Source organism: Chiloscyllium plagiosum, chromosome 15 (genome assembly GCF_004010195.1).
Source record: "Chiloscyllium plagiosum isolate BGI_BamShark_2017 chromosome 15, ASM401019v2, whole genome shotgun sequence".
Classification (NCBI taxonomy): Eukaryota; Metazoa; Chordata; class Chondrichthyes; order Orectolobiformes; family Hemiscylliidae; genus Chiloscyllium; species Chiloscyllium plagiosum.
Window position 1 is genome coordinate 39,583,474 of NC_057724.1, and position 19,304 is coordinate 39,602,777.

The 19,304-nt window shown below is 40.7% G+C and overlaps 1 protein-coding gene across 1 annotated transcript in view; it reads left to right on the plus strand.

Annotated features, from left to right (window-relative positions):
* tex11 (testis expressed 11) overlaps positions 1-19,304 on the plus strand; it is a 228,271-nt gene that overhangs the window by 35,829 nt on the left and 173,138 nt on the right. The window contains exon 10 of the mRNA XM_043705303.1: positions 3,612-3,687. Coding sequence (XP_043561238.1) covers positions 3,612-3,687 — 76 coding nt within the window. The remainder of the gene's footprint in view (positions 1-3,611; positions 3,688-19,304) is intronic.

Here is a 19,304-nt window from a genome sequence, read left to right on the forward strand (position 1 = left end):
GGAGGCTGGTACAATTGCAACATTTAAGAGGCATTTGGATGGGTATATGAATAGGAAGGGTTTGGAGGGATATGGGCTGGTGCTGGCAGGTAGGACTAGATTGGGTTGGGATATCTGGTTGGCATGGACGGATTGGACCGAAGCGTCTGTTTCCATGCTGTACATCTCTATGACTCTATCTATGACTCTAAAGGCAAATGCTAGGCATTGTGTTCTGGATGTAGTTTGATTGGTCAAAACACATACAAAATACTAGCAAAATAAAAAAGAATTAATTTAAGTGTAACTATCAAAATGCTTAACAAAATAATATATATATTAACAATTCCAATATAGTAACATCCCATAAACACAGACTTGGCAATGGCAAATGGAGTAAAATAGATTGTCTCACGTGCAATTCGAGCAGCCTGTTAATTAAGAGAAATAAGAGCTTCCATATCTAGTTACAAGACACCAGCAACTGCAAAAAGCTAAAACTAAAAATCCTTGTTCTGTGGGATCCTGACCCCATCCATTCAGGCTGCTTCTTTGTTCAATTTTAAAATAAAAAAAACACAGGTTTCATAAGCTGTTTACTTTTTTTTCTTGAGCAGACTGCTTGGTACCTGTTTCAAGCTTTCTTCATGCCAAAAAGGGCAAAAAATGCACCTCATAAAGCCATAGTATCGTCACAAGAAAGATAAGCTATATGCTTTGGTTGGAGATTCTAAAAATGTGGGTTTCCTCCGGGTGCTCCGGTTTCCGCCTACAGTCCAAAGTTGTGCACATTAGGTGAATTGACCATGCTACATTGCTAACAGTGTTCAGGGATGTGTAGCTTATGTGCATTAGTCAGGAGTAAATGTAGAGTAATAATAGAGTAGGGTAATGCATCTTGGTGGGTTACTCTTTAGAGGGTTGGTGTGGTCGTGTTGGGCCTCAAGGCCTATTTCCACACTGTAGGGATTATGTGATTCTATGAAAACAAAGGGCATAGTCCAAAAACTGGGACCAGACCATTCAGGAGAGATATTAGGAAATACCTTCGTTCTCGAAATAATGGTAGATGTTTGAAACTCTCTTCCACAAATGGCTGTAGATACGAGATCAGTTGTTAATTTTAAATCTGAGGCAGATTTTATTTCAGCAAAGGGACATGGGCAAAAGGCAGATAAGTGAAGTTAGGCCACACATCAGCCAAGATTTCATTGAATGGTAGCGCAGATTCAAGGGGCTGAATGCCTACTCCTGTAACTTGGACGTCTTTTGCCGTGGTGTAGGTGGTGGTGAGAGTGAATGTTTGAGGGATGTGGTTCCAATGTGGTTAATTTTAAATCTGAGGCAGATTTTATTTCAGCAAAGGGACATGGGCAAAAGGCAGATAAGTGAAGTTAGGCCACACATCAGCCAAGATTTCATTGAATGGTAGCGCAGATTCAAGGGGCTGAATGCCTACTCCTGTAACTTGGACGTCTTTTGCCATGGTGTAGGTGGTGGTGAGAGTGAATGTTTGAGGGATGTGGTTCCAATCAAGTGGCTGCTTTGACCTGAATAGTGTCAAGCTTCTTTGTTGCATTTATACAGACAAGTGGGGAGTATTCCAAATCTCTGACTTGTGTGCTGTAGATAGAAAATAGGCTTTCAGGAGTCAGGTGGTGAGTTACTTGGTGCAGGTTTCCCAGCCTCTGATCTGCTCCCATAGCCACTATATTTACATGGCTGATCCAGTTCAGTTTCTGGTCACTGATCACCTCATGATGTTGACAGTAGGGAATTCAGTGATGGTAATACCGTTGAAAGTCAAGGGACAATGGTTGGATTCTTTCCTGGTATATGATCATTAATTGTTAGCCAATTGTGTCTTGCAACATTGGAACATTAGCTGCTTCAGTTTCTGGTTATGGTTGCTGTCTGTGTGAAGTATGTTGGTACCTATTAATCCTGAAATTGTTTCTTACCATGATGAATCATGTCCACCATTTTTGTATCTTCCTGATCATCTATGGATAGGCTAGATGTAAAACCATTCCTTGCATTTGGCAAATGAGGTTTTATATCTCTGTTCTTGGAATCAACTTGATCTGTAAGATATAACTGCATATGCTGTTTGAACCATTGTGATATCACCGGATGCCCAGTCCATAATGTGATTTCTGCTATCAATGGGTCAGCCTTAAAATCCATTTGCACCAGTGCAAATTAATAAAAGTGATCCAGGACTGCTTGCTTAGAAATCAAAGGTTCTCCTCTTTTAAGAACCAGACTTTGAATCTGTTGTGAGGAATAGTTAATTTTGTATCACATTTTAGGAACAAAGTCATAGAGTCCTACAGCACGGAGACAGATCCTTTGGCACAATTGGTCCATGAGACTTGCACTTTCTCACTCTCTGTAGTTTTTCAGCTCAAATGTGAACTACAGCTTGTTTAAAACACTTGTAATTAAGGCAAAAAAATGTAGAAATGTATGATAATGTGGAAGAGCTTGTGTTCCAGTCTTTTTGCTTGATGGTTAATGCTATATCCAATTGCCTGTACTCTCAGAAACTGTTGCTGTTTAAAGATGAGGTACTTTCTCTTTATCCAAAGCTACAGATTAATTGGTCTTCAGTTAGTTTTCCAAAAACCTTAAACTAACGTATTGGAATCTTTTGCATCGGCCACTACTGCTACCATGGTGAGAGTTTAGGGTGATTTATTTGATGCAGCAATCCTTTTATCACCTGTTGGATAAGCAACTCTGTCTAAATATTATGCTGTTAAAGAATCGAGTAGATGTTTATTAAAACTACTAATATACACAAACATTATGTTCTTCAGGCACATTTGTGCTTGGGCTAATATTAAAGCTAATAATTTCAGAGGAACACGTTTCCAGCAGTATCATGCTTCAGGTGATTAGAGTTAAGATGCAGTCTAAGGTCTTAGTACCTCAGGTTGCATTCTATAATACAGTGATGATATCATGAGCATGTTTTTTAAAGATATAATAAGAGTGCCCTTTAAGGGTGTGTTTACCATGAGATTTGACAATCTTAACAAAAGGAACTAAACAGCAAAATCAACCTAAATTTAAGATCTCGGCCAACAAATATATTTCACACCTTTCCTTCCATGTTGTCCACCTGAAACCTTCCTGCACATTAAAATGAATCACCTTGATTTGTTGAAGTTTATATGCCTTATTTTTATTCTGCTGCATTGTTGGAATGGAATGATGTTTGCACATTGCTGTTTGAACCTTCATGACTTACTTTGAGATTCAGTTGTTCCTACTGTATGCTGTTCTAATGTAATCTCTGTGATTACCTGAAGTGTGCCAATCAAATGGCATGTCAACAGCAATGCTTTTAGCTCATTACAATTTGACTGTGATATTATTGGTACTGGGTGGACAAGCTTTGAACACCATTCCTTGATGAAGAGTCATCCAGATTCAAAATGTTAGCTTGCTCTCTCTTGGTGGATGTTGCCTGACCCGCTATGATCTGCAGCATTTTTTTATTTTCATTCCTTGACAATAAATTAACTAATTATGATTCAGTATGTTCCAGTGGATCAAGTATAACCACATTTTGACACAATCTAATTTACAGGAACTGACATTTAGTTATTTTGATTCATTTTTAGCAGTCAGTGATCTTCTGGGAAAAGTCTCGCTTGATGTGTGTCTTGAAGCTGCAAAACTCCTATTGGAACATGACCGGTCAGTGAAATCCCTTTATTGTAATCTTTGTTACACTTAAAAACCGTTGGTTTTTGGTTTTATTACCTGAGAACTGGTGTCAAGCTGGTACATTTCTGAGTTTTGTTCAGGTGATGCTTAATTCTAACTCCCTGTCTGCAAACCTCATTTGCAATTTTTATTATTGTTGTTTGTGGGGAATGTTCCTATTGCAAATTCATGAGTCCACACTTTACCTTGCATGCTCCGATGCAAATTACAGGGTTTTATGATGTTCCAGTTGAGTCACTTGGAATCTGCTTTCAAATGCAGCAGCTGGGGTTCACCTGGTAGCATGCTTACCTCTGAATTGCAAAGTTTGGAGTTGAAATCCCAACCCTGGGATTAATGATAAAACTCACTAAAGAAGGTAATATTGAAGCACGTCCTACTGTTGACCGTGCTGACTTCCAGGTGAGATGTTAAACTGAAGTACCACCTCTTTGCTAAGGTGAATATAAACAAGTCCCTTGAATTGTTTGAGGAAGAACAGGGTAGTTATTCTGGTACAAAAACAGGAATTACTAGAGAAACTGAGCAGGTCTAGTAACATGTATGGAAAGGAAGCAGAGTTAACATTCGACGTACTCCTTCAGATTTCTTGACTCAAAATCTTAATTCTACTTTCATTCCGCAGATGCTGGCAGATCTGCTGACTTTCCCCAGTAATTTTTGCTGTTGCTTCAGATTTCCAGCAACTGTAGTTGTTTTTTGTTCAGAAGTAATTCTGGTGTTTATGTTATAAAAGCAGATTATCTGATTATTGTCACCTTGTTAGCTGTGGAGGTTTGCTACCTAGGGACTGACAGCTACATGTTCTACACTGCAACCATAACTAAACTTCAAAAGTGCACAATTGAAATGAGAAATGCTGTTTAAGCTATTTGACTATCACTTAAGGACAAAGATAACATTGTCAAATTTGGGTATTGTTTGGTTGTCAAGTCTGCTCTGATTTGCTGTGAAATTGTTATTGTAAAAGCAGTGGGTATATGTAGGCTCCAAAGTAAGTCAAAAAAGGTATAAGACATCAACATAATTTATTTGTTGTTTACAGAAAGCAGTGAGCAATCATGGTGCGTTTCACAGTGTGAATAAGCCACATGACAAACTTGACTCCTGATTTTGTATTGATGTAATATTTGTAGTTATTAACACTTGGGGTTGTTCATAAAGTTTCAATTGCAAAATCGTAACTAATAGGAGATTTTGTTCTGTGTTTTCTAAGTGCAGGGTGTTTGAGTAGTGTCTTAATCTGCTGATGAGCATTTACTAGAGCATATTGTTTGACCTGATCAGGCAATCATTGGGAGATCATGTTTTTGCATTTGTCATCGCACAAAGTATAATTCTACATTATATGTATCAATTCTGTGGTGGCAGCACATCTGATGAAGTACGGCAACATATGATTATTTGAAGATACTGTTTGTGTCACCAATGCATTCTTGTAGCATGAAACAGCTTGCTTAAATTGTCGGATGAGATACTCTGCCTTTCCACACAACTTTCAGATCCAAAAATGACTTGGAAGATTGGGGAGCCCATATTTAACCATAACTTTGTTCATGGCAACTCCTTGGTCAGTCAAACTCAGCCAACAGTGTCCCTTTCTTCGGGTAGTTTAAGATAATTGTGACCATCTGAAACTTAGATTTTTCAGGATAAATGCAAGAATACTATGATGAAATGCTTCATCAACATGTCTTATTATGGACTGGGCCAAACTATAACTTACATTCTTACGTAAGCAGCCCAAACTATAACTTTGTAATTTGTTTCTGTAAACGAACAGTGAAAATTTCCCGGAGTAAGTTAGCTAGGTTGAATACCGGGTTTTAAAACAGACAAATATTTATTCACAAAATTACCCAATGAAACACAAAGAACTGAATAAAGAACCCTTACAGAACTCAGTCTGTCTAAACTAGACTTAATTATGCTGTTCTGAATATATACAACAATCCCAATAAGCAAACCCCATGAAACACAGTAAAAATGTAACTGATGCTTGCAGGTTGAAGTTAGAAGGACAGAAGGAGAGAGAGTCTAACAGCCTGTTTCCACACAGCTGAATTCCTAACTAGTTCTGGTCTGAACTGCTCAGCTAGATAGCTGGCCATTCCCCTTTCATTAACTTCTAAAACATGACCACTTTGGCCTGTTTACACATAAACAAAAGCCTCCCAAAATCCTTTTTCATCTCTGTACCAAGCTAACCACTTTGCAGCCGGGAGCTGTTTATGACCCGTCTGAAAAAAACCAAGGATGCAGTATCCTTGAGAAAAGGAACAGCTCTTTAGGAAAAAAGGAACAGCTTTGTGACAGTCTCTCTCATCAGGGATACTCTACTTCAAAATTTCACTGTAAAGTGTTTTGAATGTTTGGTAGTTTATAAGAAGCACTATAATCTTAGGTCACTCTTTTCCATTCTCCTGAGCTATTTTCCTCATAAATGAGAATTTTCGATGTCCCAGCTGAAGATTTAAAAAAAAACAATTTCTCAATACTTTCTGGTTTAAAATTTGCAGTGTTTATCTTTGCATTATCAGAATTGCAGTGTTTTCACGATGCTACATTTTTTTCCTCTTTAAAGCAGTCAAGGTTCTCTTGCATACTTGCAGTTCGGGTAGTACAAAGGAAGTAGCCATGAACAGGATAGTTGACTTCATTAGTCGAATTTAATGACGTATTATGGTTCAGCTGCCTGGTTGAACCTGTAACGTCCTCCTTTCCAACTTATGGGGACTTCTGACAAATTGGGAAAATTGTCTCAAACTAATCAAACAACAAACAACATGATTTAGTCATAATTGTGGGTTCGTAACTTATTCATCCCAGACAACACTAACACTTTAATTGTCCTGTCCCACTGGCAGGATATACCCAGTAGAGATGGCGGCATAGTAGTGTACAGTCTGGCCAGGATTACTCTGGAAGTCCTCGATATTGACTCTCTGAACCGAAGAATTCTCGTGGTATGAAGTCTGATATGGGCAGGGAAATATCATGCTGATTAAGGGCCCCCAACCCTTAGCTAATGTATTGGCACTCTTCTGTTGAATTCCATTTGAAGGAAGTACTGAGGATGATAAGGACATTGAAATGCTTTGGGGTTTAATTTCAATAAGCATTATTAAATGCCTCAGGTGATCAAGCTGAAAATGAGATATCTATTATACTGGATCTGAGGTAGGTGATGAAGGAACCAACAAGAAGGAAAAACATGCTTTGACTTCCTCCTCACCAGTTCTCTTGCTAATGAACAAATCTGTAAATTGATGAAATCCATATTAGTATGAGCAATCCTCTCAAAATGACAGTTAACCATACTTTCCCATCAAATGATACGTGAAGCACTCTGACAAGAAATTTAGTGGAATGACTGCAGCTTTTGAAATCTGACCTTATTCCGATGAATACAGCAGTTTTATTGGTAAGCGACAGTGGGAGAGTGTAAATGCTACATGAGTACTGAGGGATTGTCCACTCAGTTGCCCAACACCCAAGAGCCTGTTGGAGAATACCTAACCATTCAACATGAGAGGAAATCTGATCCATAAAACTGTGCAGCATATGAGGTCTTGTATTATCTTTGTCCCTTCAAGATACCATTTTTAAGGTTACCTGAGATCATTTCTGATTCACTGGGATGATAATCTTTCAATTTGCAATTATAAATGACATGGTTAAGATTTGTTCAGACCAGCATTTGCAGTCCTCGCAATTAACCAGTGCATAAACTTTGCATGAATAATGCTATGATTACAGATGATTGAAATCTGTGCTGTGCAAGTGCATGATTCATGCAGACGCGCCTTGAAAGGTCTCACGTAACTCGCAATTACCCTCATGTTCAAACAGAAATAAACATCAACTCTGTGTGGTCACAGCAATTTTCCATTTACAGTTCACATTTAGGAGTTGATTGAATATGGACGGCAACTTGTGCCTGGCTTGGCAAAGTCAATTGCAGGGTCAACCTGATCATTAACCCCCTCCTTCCCTGCAAAATTAAACTTTCATCTACCTTTCTTTCTGAAACTTCCGAGCCAGCCCATCAATACTAACCCTCCACATGTTCCCCGTACCACCAGGAATTATGTATGTAGATTTCATCATCACTCCCTGAGCATTGGACTTTCAGATTAGTGATGCCTGCCATTGTGCACACTCCAGTTCATGGTAGTGATGAATGCCAATAACCTGGTCTCACTCTGTATCTTCTGCTCATGGTTTCACTAATATTATTTATCCCTAGTCGTGATTCCTCTCCATTTTTCAACCGAGCTTGCTGCCTGCAATTGTTAGTATTGAGTTCTTCAACCTCATGAACATTGCAGTTTCCCCTGATAGCAACCCCTGATAGCAAACTGATTGTGGTGCAGTCCACTTCCCTGACTGATTATAGCAAAAGGCCCCATCTGATGATTGACCAGACCTCGATTGATCTGTCTGGATTTACAACTGACTTGCTGTAAATTCCTCAAGAGTTTGCACTGGACTGAAAGGACTGTGACGTATTGCCCAGACTATAGTGAAATGGACACTGATCATGTCCGTCCCAATTGATGGAGTGTACCAAATCCTCTGAACTGAGATCGGGCAATGGCGATGCCCTTGACTTATTGTGCCAGGCGTCCCTGACGACAGTCCCTCTTCAGTTAGCTCAGGACTTCTCCCCTTAGACATAAGACACAATGTATTTACCATGTACACTTCTTGCCCACTCCTAAGACTGGCATTTGTTGGCATCTGTGATGATCTGCTCAATTTTGTGACTGGCTAAGCCACACTGAAGGACAGAAGTACTGTAACCCTTCATTTGTGGCCTAAGGTGGAAATGCAACTAAGTGCTAGTCATCGTAGTAGATGCGAAGTGTGTGATTACTAAGAGAGCAAGTAAGAGATGGACCCTGATCAAATCCATGAGATTGGTGCTTGTTCACATGCACAAGGGCCATGTAGCATTCCAATTAAAAGTCGTTGTATATTCCAAAATGACCACTGAAGAGAGAACCATACTTTAAATGGATCAGAGATGCCATGATGTGTTTGCTGGCAATATCCATGGAAGGATGGGGTTATGTGACAATGTTGCTGTGGGGTGTCCAAGTTAACGACATTGTATGGAGAAGCTAATATTGGTAATTTGGCCCATCTAGTTGGCTCCATCGTTTGATGACCATGTGGCTGATCTGATGATCCTCAACTCCATTTTTCTGCCTTATGCCTATTACCCTTGATTCCCTTATTGATTAAATATCTTGTCAATCTCAGCCACACAGCCTTCTGGTGTAAAAAAGGAAGTCAGAGATTTATTGCCCTCTGAGAGAAAATAATAATTCCCCGTCTCGGTCTTAAATGGGCGACCCTTTGTCTGAGTTTATGCTCTATGGTCCTAGACTGTCCTATAAGAGGAAATAAGCTAGCTGCATCTATCTTGTCAAGACCAGAAGAATCTTGCGTATTTCAATAAGATCGCCTCTCATTCTTCTAAACTCAAATGAATACATACCCATCTACTAATCCTCTTCTCATTAGGAAGTTTTTCCATCCCTGGAAATAACATAATTAACCTTCTCTGGACTACCTCCAGTATATCTTTTGTTGGGTAATGGGAATGATACTGTTCACAGTATTCCAGGGGTGGACTGACGAGTGCTTTGTCTAATTTTAGGAAGATGTCCATATTAATATGCTCCATTGCCTTTGAAATAAAAGCCAGCCTTGCCTGCTACCTGCTGAACCTTGGTGTTGGCTTTTTGTGATTTGTGTATGAGGATTCCCAATTCCCTTTATGTTACAGATTTCTGCAGTCATTCCCCTTTTAAATTACAATCAGCCCCACATATTCTTCCTGTTAAATCGCCAAACCTCATATTTTGTCAGTTTATGTGCCATATGCCTAGTTTTTGTCCACTTGCTTAACTTGAATCCCCTACAAACTCCTTTTGTCATTCTCACAACTTGTCATACCTATTTTTGTGTCATCTGCATTCTTAATGATAATACATTCACTTCCCTTATCCAAGTCATTATATGTAATGTAAATAATTGTTGCCCTGCATTGATCCCTTTGGCACCCTCTTATTTACATTATTAACTCCTTTCCTTTTTGAGTAAAGATGTTACTCTGGCAGTCTTTTTTTTAGAAAGACTTGGGAACACGTCTCAAATTTCAGAATTCTTGGAAGATTACTGTCACTGCATCAACTAACCAGGTAGCTACTTTCTTTAAAGTCTTCAGACCCAGAGGACATATCAGCCTTAAGTCCCTTTAGATTCCTGAACATATTTTCTCTCGTGATTATTACCAAATGTATTTATTTCTCCCATGCTTTACTTTTCGTGGGTGGAATGTTTGGTATCTTTGGAATAATAAGTGGCCCTACTGTGAAGACTAATGCAAATTATTTATTTAACTCGGCTGGGGAATGGTACGGTGGCTCAGTGGTTAGCACTGCTGCCTCACAGCACCAGGGACCCAGGTTTGAATCCAGCCTTGGGTGGCTCTCTGTGTAGAGTTTGCACATTCTCCCTGTGTCTGCGTGGGTTTCCTCCCACAGTCCAAAGATGTGTGGGTCAGGTGAATTGACCATTCTGAGCGGCATGGTGGCTCAGTGGTTAGCACTGCAGCCTCACAGCGCCAGGGACCCGGGTTTAATTCCAGCTTCAGGAGAATGTCTGTGTGGGGTTTGCACATTCTCCCCGTGTCTGTGTGGGTTTCGTCCGGTGCTCTGGTTTCCTCCCACAGTCCAAAGATGTCCAAAAGTGAATTGACCATGCTAAATTGCCCATAGTGTTAGGTGCATTAGTTAGAGGGAAATGGGTCTGGGTTGGTTACTCTTTGAAGGGTCGGTGTGGACTTGTTGGGCCGAAGGGCCTGTTTTCACACTGTAGGGAATCGAATCTAATCTAAACTCCTTTGCTATTCCCGGTTCCCATTTTTTTTAACCCTAGTCTTAATGTTTAGAGTTTGGTTACTTTGTTTCTTTTTAAACATCAATTGAAGCTTTTGCAATCCCATTTCATATTACTTACCAGTTTGCCCCCATAGTTGGCTTTCTGCTTGCTATTTTCATCAACTTTTTGTTAGCTTTTAAATATTTAAGATTCTCTAGCTTATGAAGTCTTTCCCACATTGCTTTTTTAATATCAATTTGTTATGTTAGTTAAAGAGTGCATCACAGCTGCAGAAAAGTAGGTTGTTGAGAAGGATTTGTCTACTGACTCAGTACGGGTGGAAGTCAGTAACAGGAAAGAGCAGACACTTTATTAGGTGTTTTCTATAGACAGCCCCACTAGCAGCAGAAAGATGCAAGAACAGATTGGAACAACAGATCTTGGAAAGGTGCAGATGTAACAGTGTTGTTGTTATGGGTGACTTCAACTTCCCCAATATTGATTGGAGCCTCCTTAGTGCAGATGGTTTGGATGGAGCCAATTTTGTCAGGTGTGTCCAGGGGGGATTCCTGACTCAGAATGTGGAGAGGTCGACTAGGGGTTAGGCCATATTGGATTTGGTGCAAGGCAACAAGCCAAGCTGGGTGTCAGATATCTCGGTGGGAGAGCATATCGCTGACAGTGAACACAACTGCTTCACCTTTACCATAGCCATGGAGAGGGATAGGAGCAGACAGAACGGGAAGATATTTAATTGTGGGAGGGGAAATTATACTGCTATTAGACCGGAGCTGCAGACAATAAATTTGGGAATTCTTCTGTTGTTCTGTGGGGAAAGACTCAATAGAAATGTGGAGTCTGTTTAAGGAGCACTTGTTGATCACTAATCAGAGACATTCTAACCACCACCTCTGGACATTCAATGGTATTGCCATCACTGAATCCCCACTGTCAACATCCTTGGGATTACCATTTACCAGAAACTCATAATTACACTGGTTACAAAAGCAGGTCAGAGACCAGGGATGCTGTGGTGAGTAACTCACTTCCTGACACCCCAAAGTCTATCCACCATCTACAAGGCTCAGGAGTGTGCTGGAATTCTCCCCTCTTGCCTGGATAGCTGCAGCTGCAACAACATTCACCAAGCTTGATACCATCTGGGACAAAACAACCCACTTGATTGGCACCACATCTATAAACATTCAATCCGTCCACCACCAGCACTCACTAGCAGCAGTGTTTACTATCTACAAGATGCACTGCAGAAATTTACCAAGGTTCCTTAGAGAGCATCTTCCAAACTTACGACCACTTCCAACTAGAAGGACAAGGGCAGCAGCTACTTGGGAACACCACCTCCAAGCCACTCACCACCCTGACTTGGAAATATACTACCATTCCTTCATCGTCATTGGCTCAAGTTCTTGGAATTCCTTCCCTACCGGCATTGTGGGTCAACCCATAGCAAGTGGACTGCAGTGATTCAAGAAGTCAGCTCACCACCACCTTCCCTAGGGCAAGTGCAGATAGGCATCAATGCTGTCCAGCCAGTGACGCCCAAGTCCTACAAGTGAAAAAAAAAGGAGCCTTGGAAGACCAGAGCAGAGGAGCTTCTCGTCAAAAGGAAGAAGGAAGCTTGCTTAAAGTTGAGGAAGCAACAATCTGGCACAGCTTTAGAGGATTACAGGGTAGCTAGGAAAGAACTCAAAAATAGACTGAGGAGAGCTAGGAGGGGACATGAAAAAGCCTTGGCTGGAAGTATTAGGGAAAGCTCAAAAGACATTCGACAAATATGTGAGGAAGAAGACAATGATCAGAAAGAGGGCAAGGCTGATCAGCGATAGTGGAGGAACTTGCACCTGGAATCTAAAGATGTTGGGGAATAGGGAAATCCCTGGTAATTATAAACCAGTCAGTCTTAGGTCTGTGGTAAGCAAGGTACTGGAAAGGATTCTGAAAGAATAGTCATAGGATTATTCTGGTTGATCTTCGATTAAGAAATGCTGGGCACAACATCGTGGGCTGAAGGGCCTGTACTGTGCTATACTGTTTTATGTTCTATGTATGCTGTGACCATTCCTGTCCCTCTCTGACTATCATTATCAAAACAGTTGGCCTGCAAGCTACTGTATCCATTTGCTTTCCAAGTCTACATCATTCCCCTGCTGAATCCTCCCACGTTCTAATAGTTTAATGCTCACTCTGCTGTCCTTGCTGTTTAGCTCGCCAGGCACTGATCCCAGTACAGTTGAAGTAAAGCTAATCCCACTGAAAAACCTCTGTTCTACTTAAGAACTGGTGTCATGACTCACTCCTCTCATGCCATTCTTTTAGCTAAGCACTTTACTCCTTGGCTTTATTTGCCTTGTGCTCATTTTTATATGACTCAGATATTGCCTTGGATGTTCTCCCTTTTCAGTTTAGCCTATAGCTCATGTGATCACAACTCCAAAAGTTTTAAGGTAGCCATAAATAGGATTAAGTCAGGACCTTGCAATAAAGTACTAAATTAGGGGAAGGCAAATTACATCAGTATTAATCACGAGGTAGTGATTGTTAATTGGGGAGAATTATTATCGGGCAAGTCCATGTTTGACGTGGTAGTTGCTTGAAGATCTACTGATTTGAGTTCAGGACTGGCATGTTCCACTAAGGAGGAAGGGCAAGGATGGCAAGGTAAAGGACCCGTGGATAATAAGGGGGGGGGTTGTGAATTTGGTGAAAAGGGAAAAAGAAGCACGTAAGGTTTGAGAAGCTGAAATTGGACAGGGCACCTAAGGAATACAAAGAAAGCAAGAAAGAACTCAAGCAGGGAATTTAAGGGAACAAGGAGTGCCCTTGAAATGAAATGACCTTGGCAAGTAGGGTTAAGGAGAATCCCAAGGCATTCTATACATGCACTAAAAAACAAGAGAATAACTAGGAAGAAGGTTCAAGGATAAGGGAGGGAACGTGTGGTTGGAGGCAGAGGATGTGAGTGAGATCCTAAATGAGGACTTCTTCACATTAGTATTAACCCAGGAGAAGGATATGGAGATAGTGAGATTAGTGTGGAGCATGCTAATGTGCTAGAGCATTTTAAGATCAAGAAGGTAGTGGTGTTGGATCTCTCGAAGAGCATTATGGTGGATACGTTCCCAGGGCCAGAAAATATTTAACCCAGGTTATTGAGAAAGGCAAGAGAGGAGATTGCTGGGACCTTATTTGTATCTTCGCTAGTCATTGGAGGGGTCTTGGAGGACTGGTGAGTAGCTACTGTTGTTCCTGTGTTCAAGAAGGAAAATAGGGATAATCCAAAAAACTAGACTGCTGATTCTCACATCAGATATTGGGAACCTATTGGAGAGAATTCATCGGAATAGGATTTACGCCTGTTTGGAGGAACATAGTCCACTTGGGACAATCAGGTTGGCTCTGTGCAGGATAGATCATATCTTACTAATGTTATTGAATTTTTTGAGGAAGTGATTAACATGATTGATGAAGGTAGGACAATGGATGTCATCTTTATGGATTTTAGTATTTTTGGAAAGTTAAAATCCCCTACCATTGCCAGCCTATTCTTACAGACAACTGAAATTGCCTTTCAAATTTGTTTCTCCATTTCTTATTGACTGACTCAATTTTCCTACTGAAATCCCCATGAGCTGATCATCCCTTTCTTATTTCTCAGTTTCACCCAAATAACCTCCCTGGAAGTATTTGCAGGAATATCCTCCCTAAGTATAGCTGTAATGTTATTGCTTATATAAAAAAATCACCACTCCACTTTCTCTCATGACTCCCTTTCAATCATCGAGTCATAGAGATGTACAGCATGGAAACAGTCCCCTCGGTCCAACCCGTCCATGCCGACCAGATATCTCAACCCAATCTAGTCCCACCTTCCAGTACCTGGCCCATATCCCTCCAAACCCTTCCTATTCGTATACCCATCCAAATGCCTCTTAAATGTTGCAATTGTACCAGCCTCCACCACTTCCTCTGGCAGTTCATTCCATACAAGTTCCACCCTCTGCGTGAAAAAGTTGCCCTGTAGGTCTCTTTTATATCTTTCCCCTCACCCTAAACCTATGCCCTCTAGTTCTGGACTCCCTGACCCCAGGGAAAAGACTTTGCCTATATATCCTATCCATGCCCCTCATAATTTTGTAAACCTCTATAAGGTCACCCCTCAGCCTCTGATGCTCCAGGGAAATTGGACCCAGCCTGTTCAGCCTCTCCCTATAGTTCAAATCCTCCAACCCTGGCAACATCTTTGTAAATCTTTTCTGAACCCTTTCAAGTTTCACAACATCTTTCCGATAGTAAGGAGACCAGAATTGCCTAACCAATGTCCTGTACAGCCGCAACATGACCTCCCAACTCCTGTACTCAATACTCTGACCAATAAAAGAAAGTTTACCAAACGCCTTCATCACTATCCTATCTACCTGCGACTCTACTTTCAAGGAGCTATGAACCTGCACTCCAAGGTCTCTTTGTTCAGCAGCACTCCCTAGGACCTTATTATTAAGTGTATAAGTCCTGCTAAGATTTGCTTTCCCAAAATGCAGCACCTCTCATTTATCTGAATAAAAGTAGAGGACCCAGCACCGTTCCTTGTGGCACTCCACTGGTCACTGACCTCCAGTCTGAAAAACAACCCTCTACCACCACTCTGTCGTCTACCTTTGAGCCAGTTCTGCATCCAAATAGCTAGTTCTCCCTGTATTCTGTGACATCTAACCTTGCTAATCAGTCTCCCATGGGGAACCTTATCAAAAGCTTTTCTAACGTCCATATAGATCACATCTACCGCTCTGCCCTCATCAGTCCTCTTTGTTACTTCTTCAAAAAACTCAATCAAGTTTGTGAGACATGATTTCCCACGCACAAAGCCATGTTGACTATCCCTAATCAGTCCTTGCCTTTCCAAATGCATGTACATCCTGTCCTTCAGGATTCCCTCCAACAACTTGCCCACCACCGAGGTCAGGCTCACTGGTCTATAGTTCCCTGGCTTGTCCTTACCAGCCGTCTTAAACATCCTTCCTATCACATTTGTACTCTGGAACATTAAGCTGCCAGTCCTTTCCATCCCTGAGCCATGTCTCTGTAATTGCCATGATATCCCAGTTCCATGTTCCAAACCATGCCCCAAGTTCATCTGCTGTCCTTGTTTGACCTCTTGCATTGAAATAAATGCAGTTTAATTCATCAGTCATATCTCATTCTCTGCTTTGTTGCTGCCTATCCTGGTTGTTTGACTTGCTCCTTTTCACACCTGTACCAGTCTTATACTTGATAGAAGTGTATAAAATTATGAGATGCATAGATATGGTTACTGGTCAGAAACATTTCCCGAGAGTTGAAATGTCTCTTGATAGGAGGCATGTATTTAATCTGAGATGGGGTGGGGAAAGTTGAAAAGAAATGTGAACGACGTGTTTTTTCTTATACACAGTAGTAAGAGTCTGGAACACACTGCTGGGGTTGTGGTGGAGACAGATATGATGGGGTGTTGAAAGGGCTTTTAGATAAGTAAGTGAATGTGCAAGAGTTGGAGGGATACAAACCAAGAACAGGTGGAAGGGATTAGTTTAATTTGCTGTCATGTTCAACACAACATAATGCGGCCGAAGTGCCTGTTCCTGGACTTCTGTGTTCTTCAGAATCTTACAGCAGAGTTTATCAATCAATGTTATTAATGCCAGTGCAGATGACGATAACTGGATTCCTCCCATCTCCTCTTTCCTCTTTATCTCTAACAAGGTGTTCTTAAACTTTGCACAACAGGCAACCTGGTGCCTGTCAGCACAGCTTCTGGAATTCATACATAAAGAGAACTGTAACTATCCCTTTAATTATACTCTCCCCTAGCACTGCTATGTTACTGTTTCTTTCCCCAACTTAAATAGCTTCCTGTACTATAGTACTATCATCAATCCACTCATCCTTCCTGTAATTCTCATTTCCATCCGTACAGCTTGCAAGACCTTGTGACTGTTGAACAGTTACGTAGACTCAGGTCCCTCAAGATCTTCTATTCCAATCTCTCTCTAGATTTGCACTCTCCTACTATTGATGACAGACCAAGCTTGAATTCCCTAAGCTAAGGGGTGTGATTGCTTCCTCGAGCATCATCCCTGATGTAATGCAGGTGCCTGCAGCTTGGATTCATACTCCTCAACTCTGATCTGAATTTGCTTGGACTGTCCACATTTGTTACAGATGTGTTCTTCATGAATCATATTGGTGTTTGGTAGCAACCACAGTTGTAACTGCAATAACAATCCACGGTGCTATCAATATCTTACTTTTTTGACGTTTTTATTGAAATGCTTCTAGGATCCCTATTTGTCCCCACTCTTAATATTTCCTTTGTGCACTTGTATCAATTTTCTGCCTAACGGTATTTTTAAGAAAAAGAGTAAAGAAAGACTAAAAACCGAAATGCAAACTTCAATCTACTTTGTTTTTGGCAAAAGCGAACAAGCATTCTTCCTTTCACAACTAAACTGGACATTCTCAACTCTGTTAGTGTCTTGTATGACACACTCAAATGTTAAGACATTCTAAATTGGCCACTTATATGTGCTCCCAAACAAAAGACTTGTCTCTGTCCTTTAATAAGGATTCAGTTTTAGCCGTTCCTAATTAAGCTGGTCATACAAATCCTTGAAAATAAACTTGTTCAAAGATCGCATCTACAGAATTTGGTGTGAATGCCAGTTGAAGATTAAAAGCTAAATTACACATTAGGTTTTCACAACTTTGGCGTTTGGACACTTTCTTACCTGCAAATGCACGCTCTCAGTCCCCAATGGAGGTCTGCAGGATCAACCAGTCAGTAATAGTCACTGGGTAACTGTTCTTACTTTGTGGCTAATTTATGTATAATGGATGAGGAAATGGAAAACTGTATACTAATGAGGTGAAATTGACTAATTGTGACATGTTATTGCATACAAAGTGACCATCTGCCAGTCACAGTAAGAATGTCATCACAACGTTCAGGACTTCTTTGGAAAGAGGATGTTTTGCCCTTGACTTAAAGAGCTCCTTGTTGGCCATCTTATGATTTTCCCAACTTTCTTGAAATGTTTGGCATCATTCAAGATGCTGCATAGATTTTGCCCATTCATTCCCTCCGACAATACCAAGGACTTGAATTGTGGATCAGTTGCAAGATTACTGTAGAGATTCACCAATGCTTCTTTGTAGCACTGTTCAAAACCACAACCACTTCCCATCTAGAAAGTCAGGACTACTGGTACTTGGGAAAACTATTGCATGCAGGTTCCACCCCAAGACATTAATTTCTGATTAGTAAATACATCCCTATTTTGTAGTGATTGTAACAAAGTACGCCAACTGGACATCATAGAATAGGACTTTCCTGTTTGAGGCTTTTAATCTGATCCAGTCCAGGAGATCTGACTGACATTTAAAAAGTGCGAGTATCAGAGTTACTCGTGATTGGCTGTCAGTGAGGCAATACCATAATCAAGGACCATTCATGTGTAAATGAAGAGTGACTTTGTGATAGGATACCAGCATCTATGAAGTTTTTTCAATGGGAGAGTTATCTCAATGAAAACAAGAGTCAACCACTATCCTGAAGAAACTTTGTTTTGGACCAGGCAAGACCCCTTCAAAGCATTTTCAAGAAAGCAGCCCGAACTTTCTAGTTGTTTTAAGCAGGTGAAAACTATGTTCCAGGAGTAATGCAGCTGGCCCAACCACTTTTTGTTTCAAACAAAATAGAATTTATTTATACACGAACAAAAGAGAACCAAATTTAGAATAACATAACTATTTGAAAACCCAACTGACATGAAAACACAACTTAACAAAGAGTTATTCCAAATACCTGCAACATCCTACAAACATCCTTTGGCAAAAAGGTAACTTCAAACATTACCGGAGAGAGATTGCAGAGAGAGAGTATCATCATGGAGCTGTTTCTTTGGGTCCAGCACCCTCAAACACTGACTGCTTGTTAAAACCAAACACTTTATTGGGAGAACTGGCCACTCCTCTTTCATTATAGGAGTATTTTTAAAGAAGGACTTTAAAAGCATTCTCTTGTAGATATTTCCAGACATATCAGAACCTCTGCCTTTACGACCCCTTTAGGGGAAAAACACCAGTGACAACAAAACCTTGTTAAAGGACAGCAAATGACTTTTGTTCATGAAAGTCATTGTTGTGTAAGGGTAAGCATTTCTTTCTCCATCCCTCTGGGAAGCTTGGTGGATTTGACCATGCAGTTTAGAACTCTGCCCAGTTTGTGGAAAGAATGTACTGTTTTTCCAGGGAAACTAATGCAATGAGTAATTCTTTTGAGTTGTGGTGGTGCAGCTTGTCATTTGCATCCTAACTTTCCCTAACACCACAGATGCTAAAACCTTTCAAACATTGACTGACATAACTAAGGTATACTATGACTCCAAAACTCCTCTAATTTTGGGACACTTCTCGAATTGCCAAGTAAAATTGATAACCAGGGGAATCTGAATCGAGATTTCTGAATATTGTGTGCAATTGTTGGAATATTGCGTGCAGTTCTGGTCTCCTTCCTATCGGAAAGATGTTGTGAAACTTGAAAGGGTTCAGAAAAGATTTACAAGGATGTTTGCCAGGGTTGGAGGATCTGAGCTACAGGGAGAGGCTGAACAGGCTGGGGCTGTTTTCCCTGGAGCGTC